Source organism: Varanus komodoensis, unplaced genomic scaffold (assembly GCF_004798865.1).
Source record: "Varanus komodoensis strain SLA01 unplaced genomic scaffold, ASM479886v1 scaffold62, whole genome shotgun sequence".
Lineage (NCBI taxonomy): Eukaryota > Metazoa > Chordata > Lepidosauria > Squamata > Varanidae > Varanus > Varanus komodoensis.
The window spans coordinates 3376697-3398818 of record NW_025336248.1 but is presented as its reverse complement, the minus strand read 5'-3'; the positions used below and the strand labels follow the sequence as shown (position 1 = coordinate 3398818).

General features: G+C 45.8%; 2 protein-coding genes across 2 annotated transcripts; one reads left to right on the top strand and one right to left on the bottom strand.

Annotated features, from left to right (window-relative positions):
• Window positions 1-2270: 2270 nt before the first annotated feature.
• Window positions 2271-5161, bottom strand: LOC123033459 (zinc finger protein 501-like). The gene is made up of 2 exons (XM_044450062.1): window positions 4445-5161; window positions 2271-3086 (listed from the first exon to the last, which is right to left on the bottom strand). The coding sequence occupies exons 1-2, from the start codon at window positions 5159-5161 to the stop codon at window positions 2271-2273; spliced, it is 1533 nt and encodes a 510-aa protein (XP_044305997.1).
• A 13918-nt stretch (window positions 5162-19079) lies between these two features.
• On the top strand, window positions 19080-22104 carry ATF5 (activating transcription factor 5). Its single transcript, XM_044450117.1, has 3 exons — window positions 19080-19220; window positions 20320-20598; window positions 20912-22104. The coding sequence occupies exons 2-3, from the start codon at window positions 20421-20423 to the stop codon at window positions 21553-21555; spliced, it is 822 nt and encodes a 273-aa protein (XP_044306052.1). The 5' UTR covers window positions 19080-19220; window positions 20320-20420; the 3' UTR covers window positions 21556-22104.
• Window positions 22105-22122: the final 18 nt, after the last annotated feature.

Below are 22122 nucleotides of genomic sequence, written 5' to 3'. Positions count from 1 at the left end.
CCACACTCAAGCACATAAACTTTGTCAGAAAGAACACTCCAGACTTGCTGATGTCCTGAGGCCTGAGTTTCAAACTCCCACTTTTCTGACATTACGTTAAAAAAATAAAAGTCAGGACATATACTTTGCAAGGGCATTTCCCCCTTCCTTTTAGGGGGCTCTGTTAATCTTGAAGGTTAGATTTTATTAATGTTTTTGAGGTGCTGAATCTACATGATCTGATAAATGATGTAAACCAGGATCAATCCCAAATTAAGTGCAACAGCCACAAAAATCAAGGATGAACCTAATGAAAGCATTGTGGTAGATCATGCTCAGCTTAATGTAATCCCAGTTTGCTAACTAGGCCAAAATACTAGAGTCCAGGCACGGTGGCAGTTTCTGTAGCATCAAGGAGATGCCCTGAGAAACCTCTCACATGAATGCTTTCCATGACATGTACAGCAAGTATTATCTAATGGGTAAGAATATGAGCTGGGAAGCACCCAGTCAAAATCCAGCTTCTGCCATGAGCTCACTAGGTAGTCTTTTGAATGCTCATAACCTTTGGCCTGGGCCCCATGTGTGCCGTATCTCATTGAACAAGCTTTGGCCTTGTACTACCCCTCTTCCCTTCCCTTTCACGTGGGATTAGTTCCCATTTACAGTTTGCTATGTCATCCAAAAGTGGCTGTTATTTGGGCAAGCCATGGACTGTCCACAGGCTAGCCAGGTTTGATGTCTGAAGGAGACATGTCTGGACACCTTCCAAAGGCCCAAACCTGCAAGACTGACTTAAGAACAGCGTCTTCATTGCAAAGTGCTTGCTCACCACCTCTTGCTCAGGCCCAGCCGGTTAGTAGTGGCGGGCAGACCTGGTAGATGCCCATTTGCTTGCTCTCTGCCTGTCCAGCAACAAGCACAGGTTAGCAATGATGAGAAAGAGTGAGAGAAAATGCAATAATAGTTGGTGATAATGGCAAGGAGAAGAGCAGTTTTGCCCAAGGACCCACAAAAACACCGAGCTGGCACTGGCAGGGTGCTTGACTATGGTGTGCCGTAAATGAAAGCAGAAAGATCTCATCACCTTCCATTCCCTTGCACACGAAGGAAAGGGAGAAAGAAGTACAAATGTCTGGGACTTGCTGTTGCTTGTTCCAGCAACTGCAAATCATGGATTGCCAGTTGAGCCAGCTGGTATGTGAATTGCTTTGAACTCCTAAAAGGTGCTTATTTAAATTCAAAATACATATTATCACTAAGTAGAAATATCACCATTTGAATGCTTTTGGGGGTGCAAACAATGAATGCATGGCTTCCATCTGATGAATATGAGAGCTGACACATTTTACATCCTAAGACCAATGTGTACTTAAAACAAAGATCACAAAATCTAAAAAAAATCTTTTTAATTTAGCTTCTGAGATCCCAGCATACACAGATGGCAATTTGCCAAGGTTATTTTCTGTAATACTGCTAACACCTTTTCTTAATCAATGGCAATACTAAAAGGTGCCCTTGTGTAAACAGGTGATATTCTCTCTAAAAATAATAGGTAATAGGCATTAGTACCTGTTTTTCTGCAACTGTGTATGTGCACATGTGCATGACAGTGCAGGAAGTTTTCTTCCCCAACATTTTTATAAAAATCATGGTAAACTGCTTTTTCTGGATTTCTGTAAGCACCTGCAAAATATATGATGTGATGTAAAGCAGGTCTGTGCTTTAAAAAAATAAAAATGGAGTACGTTATGTAAATTAAGTCAAAGCTTTTGCTCCTTTTACATAAATTCTATTACTGCTAGTAAGGGGAAAAAAACCACTAGTTACACAGGGCATTGCAGAGGCTTGTTCTCTGGCCAATAGAATCCCTGCTTAATACAATGCTCTCATCTGGAGAATTCAACCAGGCATGTTTCTGACTTATTTCTGTAGTCCTGAGGACTAGAAACTCAAGAAATTAAAACAGGAATAACAAATATTTTTAGGGTGCTGAATTCTGTTTTGAACAGGATTTGTGAAACACTCAGACTCCCATGTTCCAACATCTCCTTACAGGGCACAGATTAGTGCAGGGAAGAGGGATGAATTCAGGACTGTGATTTGCACAAATGCATACCCAGCAAAGGTGGTGCATCAGTTGGAGAACGTGCAAGGGGGTGCAAATGGAACTCTCTATCCATTACATTGCACACACTTGTGCCAACAGAGATGGGAGCACATCTGTGACTGGTGCAGTTACGTTTCTTAGTCTAAGTACATAATACAAATCAGAAGGCAGGTCCCTTTTCCTATCCATCCCGGTGGATTCTCTGGTGCTGCAGTAGGTTTGAAGGATGTGCAAAGCCCTTCTGACATATGGGGCACTTGTAAGGAGTGTCGCCTGTATGCACCTTCTCATGCACCGCCAGGTAGGCCAAGTCCTTGAAGAGCTTGCCGCAGTGTCGGCACCGGTGGGGCCGGTCACTGCTGTGGACGCGCTGGTGCTGCAGGAGCAGGGAGGGCCGTGCAAAGGCCTTGCTGCAGGCTCCGCAGGCATAGGGCCGCTCACCGGTATGCGAGCGTGCATGGATAGCCAGGTATGACGACTGCTTGAAGGCCTTGCCGCACGTGGGGCATGCAAAGGGACGCTCCCCCGTGTGCACTCGCTCGTGCGAGGCCAAGGCGTTTGACTGCTTGAAGGCCTTGCCACAAAGGGCACAGGAGAACGGCCGGTCCCCTGTGTGCACCCGCTCGTGGACGCGCAGGCTGTGTCCGTAGGCGAAGCGCTTGCCGCAGACGCCGCAGACGTGGGGCTTGTCGTCGCAGTGCTGCCGCTGGTGCAGCAGGAGGGCTCCTGCCGCCGCAAAGCCCTTCCCGCAGGCGGCGCAGGCAAAGGGCCTCTCAGCGCAGTGCGTCAGCATGTGCCGCTGCAGCTCGTAGGGGGTCTTGAAGCGCTTGGTGCAGGCAGCGCAGCGGTGCGGCCGCTCCCCCGAGTGGATGCGGCGGTGCTCGGCCAGGTTGGATGCCCGCTTGAACCGCTTGCCACAGAGCTCGCAGCGATGGGGCCGCTCTTCCGTGTGCACGAGGGCGTGGCTCTTGAAGTCCGAGTGGCGCTTGAACGAGGCCTGGGGGGAGGCAGGACAGAAAGCAACACAGAGAGGCACTGAACAAGCACCAGAGATCACCTGCAGGACAGAGAGACACAAGTGCCAGTGCTTGCTCTGCTCCTCCGCAGAAAGTACCCTGGCTTTTTATGCATCAGATGGATATGGCAATGCGAAGGGGCATGCCTGTCTCCCATATTTTTCATAGAGCTTAATGAGAGAATAGCCTTGCTTCCTTAAGAAACAGGGATGGCTCTGGGAGGACTGATGGCTCTTCATTGCTAGTGGAACAACTTGGGACCAGGAGGGCTGGTGCTCACTAGTTACTAGTACCTGGCCAGCCTGGGACCAGGACACCAGACAAGGCAGCTTCTCTTCTATCAACCTGCCTGGTCACTGAGGCCCACAGAGAGAATGCTCCTGATGGTTCCACGCGGATCAGTGGTGAGTTGGAGAGGCTCCCATGAAGCTGCTCCATTTCTAAGGAATTCCCTGCCTCTGGAAGTCAGGCAGACTTCAATCATGTATTGTTTGAGGGACATCTTTATTTCAGGAAGCAATGCTGCTACTGATACCCTGTTTTTAATATATTTGATCTTTTACTGTTTTACCTTTTTATTGCTCACCCCAGGTAAGGAACAGTACATAAAACTTGTAAAATAAATAAATAAAAATGAGCAGCTAGGAAAGTATGGGTATGTGATTGTGCATGGAAGGATTCTAAGGTACATGGGACAGGAAGAATATTTTATATAAGTCCTCCAAATTTTCCTTTTCTGTAGGTCTCCTTCCAGATGTTGTGGGACCACAATAACATGAGAGCTAGGACTGATGGGGGATGCAGTCTGCCAAAATCTGGGGGGCCACATGTTTCTCACCATACCTGCCAGGTGGAGCATGGATGATGAATTCGAGCAGTTTTTAATGTAGCCTACAAAGGGGGTACAACACCATTTAGCTGCCAAGCTGTGGTGGAGCTCTAAGGACAGGCTGGATGTTCCTGCGACTGGGTTGGGAAGGCAGTTGTGGCTTCAAGGAACACCACAGTCTGCTTTCCCGTGCTCAGTATATACACAGAGAAACATATTAAGGAACTCCCTCCTCCCACAGAAAAGGACCTTGGAAAAGGCTTTCTAGCCCTGAAGCTTTTTTTGTTTTTCAGCACAGTGAAAACAGGCAGCATGAAATACCACATCTGGTTCCTCCCAGCTGTGGAAATCTCTGCCTCAGAAAAGTTGGATCATTCCAAAGGCGCATCACAGGAAACCATGTTTGGCTCTGGGTTTTTTTTCCATCCAAATGTCTCGCCTCCACCACCTTCCCCCAGCGTTTATGGTTACAAACCACAGCATGCTTCCTGCCAGCTTTCGCCCCCTCACCTGGCATAGCTGGCAGCAGAAGGGGCGTTCCTCATTATGCACCACCTCATGGCTGAAGAGCTCCCACGCCCGTTTGAAAGCCTTAGTGCAGACAGCACACTGAAAGGGCTTCTCGTCCACGATCACCTGCCGGATCTCAAACTCCTCCCCACTGCTGCAGTCCAAATGCCGCTGCGGGCATGGCGAGCGGGCTGCCTCTGTGGCAGGCACCAGCTTGGCTGAGGAATACACCCCACGCTCATCTATCAGCTGCACAATGTCATCTGAGCAAGGCGTTCTAGCGTCCAACCTCTCCTGTGCCTCCTGACCATTCTCCTTAAGTCCCTTCTTCTTGCATGCATCCTGCAGCACTAGGTGGCTCCCATGGGAAGGCTTTGCTTCTCCTGCACTAGCCCCACGCTTCTCCGTGTCTTCAGCTGCAAGCCCTGGCTTCCTGTACTGCCGGGGCTTGTGATGGGAAAGCCAAAACAGATGCAATTCTGCCTCCCTTTCCTCAGTCCCAGGAGTGGCATTGGCAACGTCCTTGCCTTGGCGAGACCCACAGAGAAAGGGGGTCTTGTGAGAGTGGCCTGGAGAGCTTCTGCCACAGTCCAGCTCCTTCTCACCATCACTCCAGTCCTCCAGGGATACCGGCAGCTCAGATCGCACAGAGCCGTTCCTGGGCAAGTGTCTTGGTGAGAAATCCAACTCATTTGTGGAAGAAGGAATATCCGTCATAATGGGGACTGGCACTTTTGCTAAGACGGCCATCTACAAGTAATAGCAAAAATAAGTTATTTATCTTGTGCAGTTTGCATATGTTTCCAGTAATCCTTGCAACACTTTTCTGCAACTTAAGTAACTTTTGTTCTTTTCAGTACACCAAACAGAAGATAAGCGGCCCCTGAAAAGGAAACTAGCATTTCTGAAACTCACTGGGCAACAATAAAAGGTTGTCTATAGGCACTTGGGGCTTCTTATTTTATTACCTTCCAACTGGTTCTCTTGCTTACATGTGCCATCTCTTCTTGCTTCATTGTCATTAATTTTATAACCACACTGAAGTTAAGAGGCCAGAGTAGAAATGGACTTGTCAAAATGAAGGAGGAAAAGTGCTTGCAGCTCTGTCCAGATCTGAGCTGCCAGCTCACCCTTGCCGTCACTTTAAACACCAATTCAAGAAGACAGCATTCCTCCCAGCTTGGCCATCTTTGCCCTGCAAGCAGGACCCTGTCCTGTGAGGGCACTGGAACTCAGTGCATCTCTCCATGCTGGGGGTGAATTTGGATGCTAATGAGTTCCTCAAGGGGTCCTGCAGAAGCTGCTCTGACAGTGATAAATGTGGGTAATGTTGCACTTGCTAATGAAGGGCCGTTTCAGAAGCTCTTTCTGATGGACTAACTTCTGTCACTTCAATAGAAAGCATTCAGCTTAACAGGCACTTTTACCAAATGCTGCAAATACATATGTCCCTTGTTCCATGTGCAGAGTGCAAGTGCTAGAAAAACAGACACTTAAGGCTTAGCAGTGCAAAAATATACTTGTCCAATCATCAGATGATGATTTAACACTGATGACATCATGTTTCCTATCCAGAAAAGGTTCGCATGCAAATGTTTTTTTTTCCATTTCCTAACCCATTAAATGAATGCCTGAGAGTTGTTATATTCTGTAACTTGGATCTACATAACTTTGTGCTCTTCACCCACACAATTTGATTTCCTGGGCTACTTGGTGATGCTAAGAAAGTTTGAACCCTGGGCTTAGAAAAATATACTGGGGGTAGTGGTAGAATTGGGCAAGAAGGTCTTATTGCCAACTGTAATTATTAACTATTGGGTTACAGAAAAAGGAGTTGATCACACATGCCTTGTGGTTGCACTGATAATTTTTCAGATCAGCTGGACCCCAAGTGCTTGGAATCAAGCTTGGCTGAGAACTTTACATCTCAGATATGCTGAAATTCAGTGATTTGGGGAAATGATGCTCTTTGTTAATGCTTTCCCTTTGCAAGCTCAAAGGCTTGTATTCCTAATAGGTTGTGGAGCAGCACCATAAATAAAATTTCCCTATTTTCAAAAATATTATATAACCTAGCTGTTGTAAAGTGGGGGCAGGGACAGGGAATGAATAAAGCAGTGCTACTATTCATATCCAAAATGATGGGAGACATTTATCTTTCTCCAGTACTAGGACCCAGGTCATGCTCTGAAGCTCAGTGGTGAGAAATTCAAAGTGGCTGAAAGGAAGTAGTTCTTTAATAGAGCACACAGTTAAATGCTGCAACTTGCAACCACAAAAAAAGGGAATTAGACAAATGGATGGGTACTACTGCTCTTGTGTCCTACTTGTGGTTGCCCCTAAGCATCTGGTGACCACTGAGTGAATGCATCTTTGTTCTGATCCAGCAGGGCTCCCCTCATATTCCTGTGTTGTCTCAGAAAAAAAAGTTCTGTCCCTTTTTAAAATATTTATCTCAATGCAGCTCTCTGTTTAGACCAGCCTTCCCCAACCTGGTGGCCTTCCGGGAGCTGTAGGCCAAATGCCTCTGAATTCCCATCCAGCAGGGCCATGGACTGGGAATTCTGGGTGGTGCAGTCCAATGTGTCTGGAAGGCACAAGGTATTTCCTAAACAATAAGGTATGTTGTTTAGCTGCCTTGTGGACTTTCAGTAGAAACTAATCCAGCAAGAAAATATACTGACATTTTATTGGTCTCCTCAACTAATTGTAAAAATAGAAATAAACATTCAAATACAGCTGGATAAGTCAAGCATAGGAAGCAACATAAAGACATGAAATGTGTATTAACACATACACTGTATAATCCGTACTTCAGAGCAGCCTTCCACAATGCGGGGCTCTCCATGTGTTTTGGATTTTGGCTCCCATCAGCTATAATCCACACAGACAAGAGTCAGGAAGGCAGAGGACAGCCTGCTGGACAAGGCTACTTAGCAGAGATGCTGTAGGAAAAATTGTAGTAACCTGGGCAAATAACATATAGGGCGTCTTCTTCAAGGATCTTGCCCTAAAGGCATAGAAATCCAAATCTGCCCCCACTCTGCACAAACGAGTGAGAGCAAGAGATGCTGAAATTGGCCCAGCAGGAGAAGGCACAGCAAACAGCACACTTCAAATAATATTTGGAAGGAGGCAAATAATATTCAAGCTTGCTTTCCCCCTCTTCCCTTGTTTACTTTCGATTGTAAGCCTCTGGGCAGAGCATGTAGTATGCATTGATCTTTGTAAGCTGCTCTGAGACTCTTTGGCAGGACTGGAGCATAAATGCTTTACATAAAGAAGTGAGAGCCACTTGGAAGTATGTGAATAAATATTCATAGCAGACAGAAACTCTCCTGTTCAGCATATGGCAATCTGCTACTTCTATTTATTTGTAAAATGTCATTCACCCTCCCCAGCTCTCTTCTCTTTTTATTTTCAAGGCAAGGAAACTGTAGGGCAAATCGGTAATATGTGTTGCTGGAATGGGTTGATGCAGACATGAAGACTATATATTTCCTGCACCTTAACAACAGCCTTCCCCGACCTGGTGTTCTCCAGATGTGCTGGACTACATCTCCCAGCATCCCCCAGCCAGCCAAAACCCGTTTGAATCAAGGGTGAATAAGAAAAAGGGACAGAATGTGAGTGGTGGGCCATCGCAGTTATGCTCCAGCATTAATAAAAATACAGGAATTGTGCACCCTATTCAGAGAAGGAGGCCTTTGCTGCCCCTCCAAGGAAGGACGGGCTATTGCTAGAGAGAGGGGGCCATTGACAGCTGCCCAGCTTCGGCCCCGCACCTAGGAGCACCCTGTCGCTGGCGCTGCATTCCTCCTAGGGGCCAAGGAGGGGATGCAGCCCGTCCCCAGGCCGCCAAGGGCGGTGGTGGGGGGAGCATTTGCAGTGACTCACCCTGCAGCCGCCTCTGCCTCCTCCTCCTCTCCTCCTCCTCCTCCACCCCTCCTTCCACGCCGGCTCCGCTTTGCAGCCCCCACCCCCCTCGCGCGCATCCTCCTGCACCCCTCCTCTTCCTCTCTGCAGACCCGGCAGCACTTCCCCGGACCCCTTGTCAACACGCCCCCCTCCCCTCTCCTATTTTGCCTCAACCGCGCATGCACCGTCTGCCTCTCCAGCCCCGCCGTCCCAGTCCGCTCACTCCTTGACCGCGGCCTCGAGCTGCGTGTCTGTAGGTGACGACCAAGTTCTCCTGCTCCTCTTCCCATTTACCTGCTGCCTATTGATGATCATTAAGCGTAGAGGGGAGGAGCAAGGATGCGTTTGTATCAAAGCTGCTACAGGTTGCTAGCCAATCGTTTGTCTCAACCCCCCTCCCCCACTCGAATCAATGTGTGGGGTGACATACGGGCGCGATCCTGTACCAGTTGAGGCAGAAAGAGCCCTACAACTCGCAGTAATTCCATGGCCAGCAGAAATCCGGCAGCTCCGAGCATTCCCCTGCACTTATTGCAACTTCCAAGCACCCCCGACATGAGTAGGACTGCGCCCTCAGACGCTTACACTTATAGTATGTCTGTGTTTCGATCGAGTTACCAGGAAATACGTACTCAATATTTAAAAGAAATCCGTTGAAGTCAGTGCAAATTAAGGTAGTCCTAACATCGCCACCAAACAAAGGATGTAATTGACTTCAGTAGGTCTTCTCTAAGTATGACTAGAGGTCTGGATCCAACCTATCAAGTCTTTTTGGCAAGTAGAATGTAAAGAAAAGTAAAATCACAATTTGAGAACAAATCCACACAAATTAACTAGCATTGGCTGCATACAGAGATGGCTACTGAAGTGGCAGGAAAAAACTTTTAGCTGTAAAATGTTCTACTAATTTTTCTTTTTAAAGAACCAATTCTTAGGGATCTGATTTGGAAACAAAGGTAAATTAAAGTTGCCACATTTTCATGTTTTATGGATGATTCATTCACAGAATTATTAAAAAAAAGAACCCATAAAGGGTGTGTGTGAGTGTGATTCTCTATATTGCTGTGAAGACACATTCTCATTTGAACTTACCGATATCCACACAGCTTTCATTTTTTAAAGTGTGTTGTCAACTCAGCAGGAAAAAATGGCCTGGTCTGCTCCTGTGCTTTTAAATCATCCTGAAGCTTTTCAACTGTATATAAAGAAGGTAGTTATTAAAGGCATAAGAGCAGGTAGAACTGGTAACTTGGCTACTCCTGTCTGAGGAAACACAGATCCTGTACCAACTTGTAGAAATACAATGCATATCTCCATTTATAGAACAAAAGTGGTTAAATAGAATGATAAAGTGTTAATTGATCTCTCTCCAAGTTAATACAGAAAGAATCAACTACTGTGGCATGTGGCTAAATTGGGGTTTTCATGGGCCCTTTGACGTCATAACTCTGGCCTTGCTGATGAGGTAGGTCACTGAACTATGCACATTTCCAGTGGTCCAGGCTAAGCAAAGCAGCTTTCTCATTCCTCAGGAAGCATTTCTTTGTGGATCAGAGGCTCCATACTGAAGTCCATGCACATTTAATTAAATTAATGTTTAAAAGATTTATATACTGTTCTATGTATTGCATTTTTTCCTTTTTATATCCCATTGTGAACTGCCCAGTGCGCTTCAGCTATGGGTGAAAAATGTAAATAATAATTGTGGATCAAAGGTTGCATGCACCTGTAATGGCAGAATACAGAGATGGACTGGTCTACCCTGTCCTGATTCTACTCTGATACAAGCAAACAACATAAATCAGCAAGGTATCTTGAGCAGCCATTTATACATGACCAAATGGAGGGAGGAGGGAGAGGTAGGTATAAAATGCATATGTGTTGATTCATATGTATAGATGCAAATTTAGAAGGCCACTGTTTTAAACAAGAGTCCAAGACAACTTCCCATCTTCCCATCCTGAATTTTGGGAGTGGGAGTGGAGGGGGGAGGCTACAAGTATAGCCCATATCCTGGTCTCTCCCGCCCCCCCCCCCCCCCCGCCACCACCAGAATGCCGCCTTTCACCTCTGCAATTGCTTTCCAGACCTCAAAGTGTTCTTTCTGTGCTGGCTGTTGTGTTTGTGTCTGTGTCCAAACTCCAGTTCCCAGCTCCAAGGGCAGATCACTGTCTCTGATCTCAGGTCTGGGCATCAGAATATCTTATGGCCTCGCAGATGTAGTTTGGGGGCCACAGGATTGCTTCCTCAAGGTACCTAAAACCCTAATACTGAGAAAGTATATTCGTACATGTTGCCTTGCCTTGACTTGAAGGACAGTTTTCTCAGGGTAACATTGTTTACTATGTAACATTTTCCTCATCATTGTGTTAGTCTGTGTATACCAAATGTATTGTTTTGTGTATCCTGAAAGCACATGTTTACAGTTTTGAGTGTTGGCCAGTCCAGTAAAGGTCAAAGCACCTGTCCTTATTTACATTACCTGAAAGAACTCTGGAGTTGCTCAGATGCCAAGTAAAACAGGGGATACAGTAAAAACAGCACCTGAGTTCTGTTCATTGCCTCAGTAGTGTCAACAAGACAGTAAACCTCCTGGGGGAGAGATGTTTGAACCCTAAAGAGGAGCTAGTCTCACAGAAACGACTGTTAATATGATGGTCATCATCATTACTCTCTTCCACTCCTCTCCTTTCTACTTGGCTATTTACAGTTCTCCCCCTACACTGTCCTTTTTCTGCACTGAATCACTCTGTGACACTTCATGCATTGGGCTGTAGTCCACAAAAGCTTATGCCAGAATAAATTTCTTAGATTTCAAGATGCCACAAAAGTATTCCTTGTTTTTTCTACAAGAGATTAATCCAGCTACTCTTCCTCTGGAAATAGTCTGGCAAGGGATGCATTGCTGGCATTGATTGGGTGGCAGCTAAAGTTCTAAAGCAGAACATCTGTCTCAAAGGGTGAAAATATCTTTTTTTTTTTTAATGGGAACAAAGAAAGTACTTCTGGCATTCCCCACACGAAAAAATGTCATAAAATAAAGCACAACGAAGACTGGTCATTTGGGTTCTGCTCACAGAGAACTGGGATCACTTGCATTTTATTTTAGTTCTGCTTTCTTCCCACATGATGCTGAGTGTCCCAAAGCACATCACAGACATTGGCTCAATTGTCCAGCTGCAGGTCTGTGAAATCAGCCATTCTTCATATCTCCATGTTGGGGAGATATGGGCTGATTCTGCCTAGAGTCCTCTGGGAGATTCATGGCTGAGAAAAACCCCAGGAAGCTGCCTGACACTGCTCTGCTTGTCCAGCAAGCACAATACTGGACTTCCATAGGTGCCTCTCCAAAGCTTCAGACAGGGTTCTCTCCCAGCCTACCTAGAGACCTGTATATCTTGGATCTGCTTCTCATGTAATGGGAACCCACCCAATGGGTTGCTGTTGAATCATGGGTTCTTGCTTAACTGTGGGTTCTTACTATGAGTCAGCTGTGAGATTAATGATGGGTTATTAACCACAAGCAAACCAGGAAGAGAACCCATTATTTCTTGTTGGGTTGTGAACTCAGCATCACTGATCCTTAACTACCCTCAGATGAACCATAGAGTGGAGTTTGCATGTAGTGACAACGTATGATTCAGTAAAAAATCCACTTAACCCATACTCTGGATTGTCTTTATGTGGAAAGCAGGTCATGGTTTCTTCCCAACCTCAAAGAACTGCTTTGCTCATAACCAAACTTTTCATAATTACTCCTGGGTTTAATATTGGCTGTTGAACTGATTCTGTGAAGCTAACTAAAGAAGAATACTTTAGGTCTCTCCCAAACATTGCTGAAGGTTCAATTGCCTAGTATATTCATAGTCTAATAGATAAGACCTGACATAAGATGACAGGATTAACATAACCTGATCAGATAAAAATGTACCCCCAAATATTTTTTTAAATACTGGTTTAAATTCCTATTAAAATGATAGATACTAAGAACCTTCTAAGAAGCCACATTCACATACCTGGGAATAAGTCACACTGAAATCTAAAGAACATGTTGACAATTACAGTGTTAGATTTCTTTAACTGGGTAACAGCCATAACGTTTGCCTGTGCAATATAACACAGTTTAGGGGGAAAATAAACATGCAAAAGGGCTTTGGGACTTTGTACACAGAGCAAGAACAGCTGGGAGTTCCAGTTTGTATACCTCTACTCCACAGAAATCTCTGTGTTGCTCTCAAATAGAAGTGATCTAGGACTTAGACTTTTAATCCAAGATCAGCAGGGATCAGATTAATCTTTGGTACTAAGGGTCACCTTTGTAAACTTGTGAAGCCATGAGAGAAAATATGAAAGCATGTGCAAATTACAGTTACTTTTCCACTGAATAACTGCAACTACCTCCCAGAGTTGTTATAGAATAGGCATCAGTCACACCTGCAGCCATATTTCCTGTCTTGCTAGTGATTTCTGGCTATGGAAGAGAAGTTAACAGTACTGTGCACCTTCCCAAAAGCACAGAAGAGATTGATTAGGAAATAAGGATTAGATGCAACTATCTTGGGTAAATGGGATGGTTGGTATGTAACATTTAAGCAGATGTGAGGCTGATTGCTTTGCACAGGCATAGCTCCAATGTTTTGCTAGGGAGTCTCAGTGGAAAAACTGACAGGGTTTGCCTTCCCACAGGGTCTGTGGGCCGCTGCCATGGCTACATCTGGTCCCACCCTGGGCCTTAAGGAAGGCCTGCCTGGAACACTTCATCTCCTTCAGTTTTTAAAGGCATCTCCATGACAACTCAAGAGAGGGGCGGGGAGAGAGAAAGAGAGTCAGCTCCGGTCACTATGGTGACATTAGGGTTGCACGAAGATGGAGTGAATGTTTAGTTATACAATACTCCATGGGGAACTTGGAAGGAAAATTATACGCAAAAATAAGAAGAGGGGGAAAGTACTTTCTGAGATACTGGAAAAGATTTAAAAGGTCTTCAAGGCTAAGAGGTTCTACTTTGAGGCTGGAACCCAAAAATTTTTATAGGAAAGGGAAAGGGTTGCCCTTGTGCATATGCAGAGTGCTTTCCTTTCAGTTAGAATCACAGTGAAGAAATGTTAGACTACCAAGTCAGTGCACAACAAGCAGATGGGCATCAGGCTATTCCCCCTTCCATTGCTAAAGGCAAAGTTATCTTTACTGCCCCCCACCCCACATTAGCTCAAACTACTGTTTTATAATTATGGATAAGTTGCAACACTGAAACAAAAAATTTCCAGGGCCCTCACAAAGGATAATTGCATTTTAACACAAATCTCTGCATGCTTACACATGCCTGTCTCTACTGTCACCTTTCTGTAAAATATTATCTGTCTCATCTAACCAACTCAGGATTAGTAACAACTTGCTAACAGACAAATGCAGTGGGGTCTTGCAAAGCTCGCAGAAGAGTTTCTGTAACATGTTTTGTTTTGACACAACTCATTGCAGCTCCTCTTTTCTCAGTGAGTGGAGGTAGCATATCCCCAAGCAACTCATAGCTGCTACTAGCCTTCATGGGTTTGTCTAATCTCCCTTTAAATTAGACATATCCTGCTCAGTGATGTTTTTAAATATGTTCAGCAGTATATAAATCTATGAAATGAACATTAAAGAAACAAAATTAAAGCTATCCAGCCAGTGGTCAAAACTATACCATGTGACACAGAATTCTACAGTTTAACTGTGACAGTGATACTTCTGGCTTCCCCAGGTGGTCTTGTTTAATTGCTTGCCTTCTCCTACTGTGTTACAGAGGCCATTCTGCCTGGCAGGAAAGGCCCTGGACTGAGCAACCTGGTTGAGAAGCATCTGGCCCAGGCCATGTACTTCAGCAGGTATTACTCACGCAGTATGGTGCAGTGTTAGAGTGGTGGACTGAAACTGGGGGATTCAGGTCCTAGCCCCAGTTTGGCCATGTAGCTCACTGAGCCTGTCACGGACTCAGCCTAACCTACCTCGACAATCACCTACCCTGCAGATGACCCAGAGAAGAACCATGAACGCTGCCTTGGAAGAAAAGGTCAAATATGAACTTATGAACTGACCAACTAACATTGCTCTGCTTATGTGACGCCCACAAGCAGATTTTGTTTGGGCAAGCAGCAAGTGAGCCCTTGATGGTACGAATGAGTCAAGTGCTGGAAAATGAAGATCTGTGTGCCCCGTGACCCCAACCTCTCTGCCCCCCACCCAAGCTAGACTGCTGCTCTCAAATGTAGGGCTGGCACTGTCACTGAAGGAAGACTGGCTCAATTGCCAGTCCTGTGCAATGAATGGGAGACATGAAGGCCATCTTGTTAATCTCAGGCAGCAAAATGACTTGGAGTGCACCTGGGGACCAGCCTCTTGTCCATGGTAATCAGCAGAAACACCTGTTCTGAGATACATTTGGCACTGGCTTTTAGGTCTTCATCCTCTACAAGCAGGGGTTAGCAGAAAGCAGCTCTCCGGAGGTTTTAGACTTCATCTCCCTATTTTTGACTCTTGGCCATGCTGGCAGTGGCTTCTGGGAGCTGAAGGCCAAAACATCTCCCCACCCCTGCTCTATTGAAATGAATTCTAAATCCTAATTCCTGCTATTGTGCTGAATGCATATACCTTTGCATTGGACAAATGCTGCCATCTTTTCACCCCCCCCATCTCTGTTCCCCTGTCATAGCAAATTTTAAATTGGAAGTTCCTCATGGCAAGAGACTGTTTTCTTTTTACCACTCTGTAAAACATTGTGTACATTGATGGCACTGTGTAAATAATACCAATAACAGACCTCACATTGGAACAGAGAGATCCACAAGCCCTGTCTTGGCTGACTTAGGGCAGCAAGCAGGGTTAGCAACCTCCACGCACTGCCCTCGTGGCTGCTAATTGGACAGAGAAAAAGCATGATAGGGGCAACCAGGGCAGCAGAGGCCATGTCCTCACTGCCCTGGCCACATGAGGCAACCTCTGTCCCAACTGGGCTATTGACCCTGCCCCCGTGAATGCAGCTGGAGAGGCAAAGGACAGGACTGATCTGGGTCAAGGCAAGATGGAGAGGACTTCTAGCCAGACCCCTTGTATTGCCAGAACAAACAATTCAGAGATGCTTGGTTTGTTTTTCGCAAGGGTTCTCTTACATCAGAATTTGTATTTTTATTTAAAACGGCATGAGATAAGATGAGCTAACCATGGTCTGGAAGCAGCTGGCTTCTACTCTGCATTTTGCATCAGGGGTGATTACTAAGCAAAACAGACATGCTCTAGGCAAAACAGAGTTCTGATGAGGTTGGAGAAAATGCAATGTCCAACAAACGGCTGCAGAATAAGGTTAGGCTAATGGGGATCGTAGAGTGAAGTTCATCCACCCACCCTGAGGACTAGAACTTTCTAATGTGTGAAGATGTTTTCTCCAATGAATCCTGAATCCAGATATTTATTCTCCTGCATAAGGGACATTTTCATCTTAGGGATGAACAATCTAGACCTCTTCTGTAAGTGGCTGGTTTAGCGATGACCCAAATGCAAGCACTATAAAAGTTTCTGAGGTTTATATAGATATGTAAATGAGCACACAGTCACTGATGTAAATAAAGCTTTATGGAGCAATAGGAACAAAAAGATGGGCCCCTGCCCCAAGTTGATTACAATCCAAATACTGACAAAGGGGGGAAGGTGTAATGCCCTTGATCTTTTGAAATGTGAGAAGGGGTCTAGCAGGACCATTTCAAAGCAGTTAGTAAAGCAGGATGAGTTAGCCTGAGTAGGGCAATAGTGAAAAGGTGAATATATAGAAAGACTTTTCAGACATCCTTTAGCAAGATAGTGACTGCCAGATGCTTTGGACTACAACAACCATCATATCCAGTTTTATACAGACTGGGACTGATGGAAACAGAAGTCCAACAGGTCTAAAGGGCATTTGGGGAAGGCTGGTTAGTCTCAAAATGTATATCAAGTTAGTCTCAAAATGTATATCAAGTTATTAACTTGTTATGGAAATGATTAGTGAATAAACTAGAATACTTGTTTGTTGTTCAGTTCCTAAGCATTTATTTACAAGCTCTTTAGCAAAAATTCTCTGCTTTTTCCATGTGTTTGAACAGAACTCATATATGAACTCTTGTGGTCTTGAAAGAGGTAACAGGAAATAATAAAATAAAATGATAAATTGAAAAATATTGCATATATTGGCTACAGGAGAAGCAAAGGTTCAAGAGGAACAAGCATTAACACTTCACCCAAGTTTAAGAGTTCAGCAAGGCAACAAATTTCTTCCTTAGAAAGGCCAACCTAATTGCCAACATTTGAAATTTGTCACCAATTTTGTCACTGCAAAGAAAGTATTCACACCCAGATGAAATGATGAAGAGAAAGTCAATTTACAACTTTGCGGTGAAGCTTGCAAAGTTTTTGTTAGATTCAACTTACAGAATCTGCATTTTAATGAATGGCACATCCCAAAATTAATGTCAGGTCAACAGTGATGGATCTTCTAGCTTTTCGGTCTTTGGATCTATTGCAAATGGACTCCAACGCCAAAGTAAACCCTACCACTACAGGACAAACCTGAAACGAGTCCCCTCTTCCCGTACTTTCCCTTGAAATGCCAAAACTCATATTAATGTAAAACCAACTAAAAGTTCACCTGCAAATTGCAAACTTTGGAGATCCCCAGATCCCTTCATCACCCAAAGTGCTGCAAAAAGCAGGTCTTGGTGAGGGACAACCGGGAAGAGAGGACTCAGCTGATGCTGCAATCGCAAACTCTACACGCTTGGTATGCCAAGATGGAGTGGGGGGAGGTGGGGCCTGCAGACATCCAATTCGGCTCGGCAGGTCATGTGATCTGGATCCGCTCCTAAGGTTTGTTGGGGCCAGGAAGGTAGCAACTCCGATGCTCCCATTTCTGTAAATATAAAATTCCAGCTTTTACTTAGATGAGTTTCCATCCTCCAGCACTTGGATGGATTTCTTATTTGATCTATTATTCTGTCAAGTACCAACTTTAACAACTTCTTATATCTTTTGCCGAATAAGAGCCCTCCCCGATTCCAAAGCTTGACTACTTTCGAGGGAACAAAGCGTATGTAAACCCAGCCGACCGTCACGGAGGACAGGACGGAATGGCCTGTCTCAGTGTTAGATGGGCGGCACCTGCAGCCAATCTAGGGGTCACATTCGCCTGCCCGGTAACCAATGAGAGGCGACTACGCTCTGAGACTTTATCCTCTTGCTCTTCGTACACCGACAGCTGATGCAACCTTGCTGCAATCGGTCGTATCGCTGCCGCCGCTGCCGAGTGTTGCTCTCTGCGCTGTAAAATAGTCCTGAAACACCCTCCTTTTCTTGCTGATACCTGGCCAGTGTAGGAGTACTCAAGGATGCAAATTCAAAGACCTGGGCCCATGATCTCATTCTCCACTTAATGACTGCTGCTTGGAACATTATTTAACTAACAAAGTGCTAGGTGCCATATAGGGAAAGGACAGGCCCATGCCCCAGTGATTTAAATCTTCAGCAGGTGTGACTAAAAGGGAATAAATTTTAACTGAGACACACATGTTACTTTTGTGAATACCCACAAAAAAGCTATACAAGCTTTTGCATTACACTGCATTCCTCTTCTGGAAGGTTGTTTAGAAGAATCCACTAATTCCTTTTTAAAAGTTTAGCTGAAGAAGAGTTTGGTGTGATGTGAAAGCCTACTACGCCATTCCGTGAATATTTATTGGCATTTGTGAAGGCAGTATTGTATTTTCTCTGAATTAGACTGACAAAGTAGAGATGAAGTACAGATAATTGTATGGGAAGAAGCATGTCTAGGGGCCCAGTTTTGTTTGTACTGGAAGATTACTGCGTTTGCAACCTGTAGTGTTTTGAATTATGCAACTCACACCTTGTAGTCTCCTGGTTCACAAGTTTGTTAAATGGGAAGATTAAGGACCTAATTAGTTAAGGTGGTTTGGAAGAGAGGAACAGGTAAGGATCAGAAGAAACTTGACATACTTGAAAATGCAGTGCTGAAGCACTAATTTTCAACAGAAGTAAAGGAAGCCCCATCTACGGCAGCAAAAGTTAACCAACACAGCTGTACCAATTTTCTCCAACTCTCTAGCGAGTAAAGAAAGGTCAAAGAATCAGAGGAAGCCACTGACTTGGGCTGGCAAGTGATTTTTCCTGTTAGTCCTCCCTGAAAATCAGTTTAATTCTAGGAATTGCGATGCAACAAGTGTGTCACTGAGCATATGTAGAGAAAAATTTATCTTTACAATAAGTGCAAGTTACCACCAGACACTTGGTTTAGGTGAGCATGGCTCCAGCCAAATTGAGCCAAGGCACTTATTCATTAGCCATATTAGAAACTGAGTATCAGAGCTCAGCTGACAGAAAGAGGCAAAAAAGACAAGGTGATCAATGAGCATGTGCAAAGTGCACCCACCTCACCAACTATCTACAGCCCCGTTCTGGATGAATAAGGAGTCAGTGCCTGAATCCCAGAGCTTCCCCCCAGCCACTTTCTTTGCACTCCTTAGTGTTGGGAGATTAAGGGAAGCCGATTCACCCCCCCGCCCCCCGCAAGGGCTTGCGCAGCGATGAGCAGGGACAGAAGAGAGGAGCAAGGATCGGTGGATGGATACGCGACAAGGCTGCTCTACGGCCAGGAGGCTGACGCGTTATATAGGGAGACTCCACCCCGCCGTGACTCATTCCCTTCTCGACACAGCAACAAGAGGAGAATTAGACAGAGAGAGGCACACGAGCCAGATCGAGGACATGGCTTTCTAGTGCTGCGTGGATCTCGAAGCGAACAAGCGTGTTTTGCACGCTGCAACGAAACCAACATCATGGAGTGAGTACATTCTTGGGGAGCGCCAGTAGGCAGCGTCCACCTCCCCATTCTCCCTCCCCGCCATAGCCCCAGGATGGAGGGAAAGAGGATGCTAATTCGGTTGCCCGTGGCTTTCCTGGAGAGGTTGGTTGGAGACACAAAGAAGAGCGTTGGGAACGTTTCTAGACGGGGAGGGAGAGAACGTTTCTAGACGTCTCCATTTTTTGCACTTGTCACCTTCCGCGGCTGGATGGCTGGTCTGCCTTCTCTAGGGAAGGAAGCAGGTGCATCATGCCAGTCCCAGGGGGAGAAGGCGATGCACGATCTATGTCTGTGTGTGGCGACATTGCTCAGCCTCTTCCTCAAGCATACAAAGCAGAAGACGCGATGTTCAGCTCCTGCCAGACCTCTTGATTTGCAGGGGCATCGTGCCTGTGAAGTGGGTGGTACATGGGAAGAAAAGAGGCCAGCCCATCCATGCCTGTCTGGAAGGCTAGGCTTGCAGGGTTTATGCACCCCCCAGCTCCACCTCACCAAGTAACCACCCCCTGGATGTGTATGGACTCTGGGGAACCTCAGGCCTAGGGGCCAAATCCAGCCCTCTTGGGGTTTACTAAAGGGCCCATTCCATATCCCAGAATAATGGATTGGCGATCTCCCAGCTTTTGTGCAACCTTTTCCTGTTATAAATGGTTGAATGGCTTTTCCTAAGGGTGCTTGCTAAGGAAAATTTTAATTTTAAAAAATGCTGGCATTTTTGGTATTTTGTCTCTGCCCCTTTTGGCTTCAGCTCCTCCCACCACTGAAATGTGGTCCTCAACAAGGTCTCAAAATGTTGGTCCTCTGATTCAAGAGACTATTGGCCTCTGATTTAGATAATGCTCACCCTGGGGCGAGCTGGGATGGGGGGGATCAGTCACCCCCCCTATAGGCTTGTTTTGCAAATCCTACTATATACAGACTGTATCGAAATCAGCTGAATTCTCTTAATGGAACACAAGTCTGTTCAGCATGGGTAAGCTAAGCCTGGCTAGAGAGTAGGACGGGGTTATTTTCTTGTCCTGGTCTTGCTAGGACAGTGATGCAGATGAATGTCTAACCTATTTCCTTTGTGCATTAGGTCTTTTGCCGCCGCCACCACTATCCCTGCCTGCAGGAGCCAAGTCACTCCTTGCCAGCTGCATCCCAATCCTGCACTGAACTTTAGTAATTTCCATTACAATGTCCCTACTGGCAGCGCTGACCCTGGACCTGGACCTCACCATGATCCCAGCTAGCACCATGTCTTGCAGGCCGGAGCTGCTCAAGCACCGGCTGCCCCATGCCGGTCACTGTGAGCTGCTAGCCGGACCTGTGGATGAGGCCTTTGCCCTCAACATGAACCGCCCACTGCTGACAGGTGAATAAATGTAGTGGGGAAGAGGAAAAAGAGCTGGAATTTCAGGGGTGGGGTGTATAGTTCTCAGGTGCAATGGGAAAGGAAGATCTTTTATCTAAAGTCATTAACTAGCTTATATTTATATATATGCGCCACCCTGTCGCAAAGGCCTCAGGACGGCTTACATATCCGTATGATTTTATTTCATGACTAAAATTGTAACTACATGACCAACAACCAAAGTATCAGCTAAACAACATTTGAGAGCCACTGAAATTATTTTGTAGATGGTTGTTTGCTTGTTTACAGCTTACTTTGTTTTGCTTGTCTGTAGGCGATGGCTTCTCAGACTGGATGACGGAGCGTACAGACTTAGCCACGCTCCTGAGTGTGTCAGGGGAACCCTCACCACTCTCACTGCCTTCCCCTCCTGCTCCGGACCTGGAGGCCATGGCCTCATTACTCAAAAAGGAGTTGGAGCAGATGGAGGATTATTTCTTGGAGGAATCACTTTCACCAGAACAGGTAGCACCTAGCACCCCTCCCTCTGATGGGAACTTCCACTTCCCTTTTGGTGATGGCTTCCAACCCCAGGGCCATCACAATACAGCTACCCCTCTGCAGACCTTGGATTCAAGCTGCTTAGAGTTGCTGGAGCTCTATGGAGGAGACGTACCTGCCGAGCTCCCCCTACAGGGCAACGAAGTACATGTCCCAGTACAGCGGTCACCTGTCCTAACACCCAAGGGAGACCGGCGGCAGAAGAAGCGAGACCAGAACAAGACAGCAGCCTTGCGGTACCGGCAGCGTAAACGGGCTGAACATGAGGCCTTGGGGGATGAATGCCAAGTCCTAGAGGCACGCAATCGTGAGCTTCGAGAGAAAGCAGAGTCTATTGAGAGAGAGATCCAGTATGTCAAAGACCTGCTCATTGAAGTCTATAAGGCACGAAGTCAGCGCCTGCGCACCACCCCCTAGAGGCAGGGACTGCACCTAAATCCCCTCCCTCCCCCCACCACACCTTCCCCCTGCCTTAAAGAAAAAGCCTAAGGAGAAACCAAAGAGATAATGGGTGTAGAAAAGAACAGAGCAAGCATGTAGGAATAAAGCTTGAGAATTGTTGGGAATGAATAGCCTGCATGACGCTTTGAAGGGTAGGGCTGAGTAGATGAACTGTGCAAGGCAGATGTAGAATTGTGGGCCACAGGCTCTGTGGGTCAAGTCAAGGCATAGAGTGGACTCTGCATGGGATATTGGGGCTACTCAAGTAGGAAAGGCCAAAAATTAGCCAGTTTTGGCAGTCTCAGGATCCTGGAGTAGAATGTGGCAAGGTGGTCCCTTTTCCCTTACTGTGTCTCCCTTCTCCGTCTCCCTTCTCCCCACTCCCCTCCCAGAACAAACCAACAAGAAACAGACAACAGTCTCCAAGCTGTGAGATGGCCTTTTTTTGTATGTACACTTCATAGCACTTCTTTCTTATGCTACCTTTTCTCAACTATGCACCAATAAATACTTGCTTAAAATGTGTGCTATGAGTCAAACAGT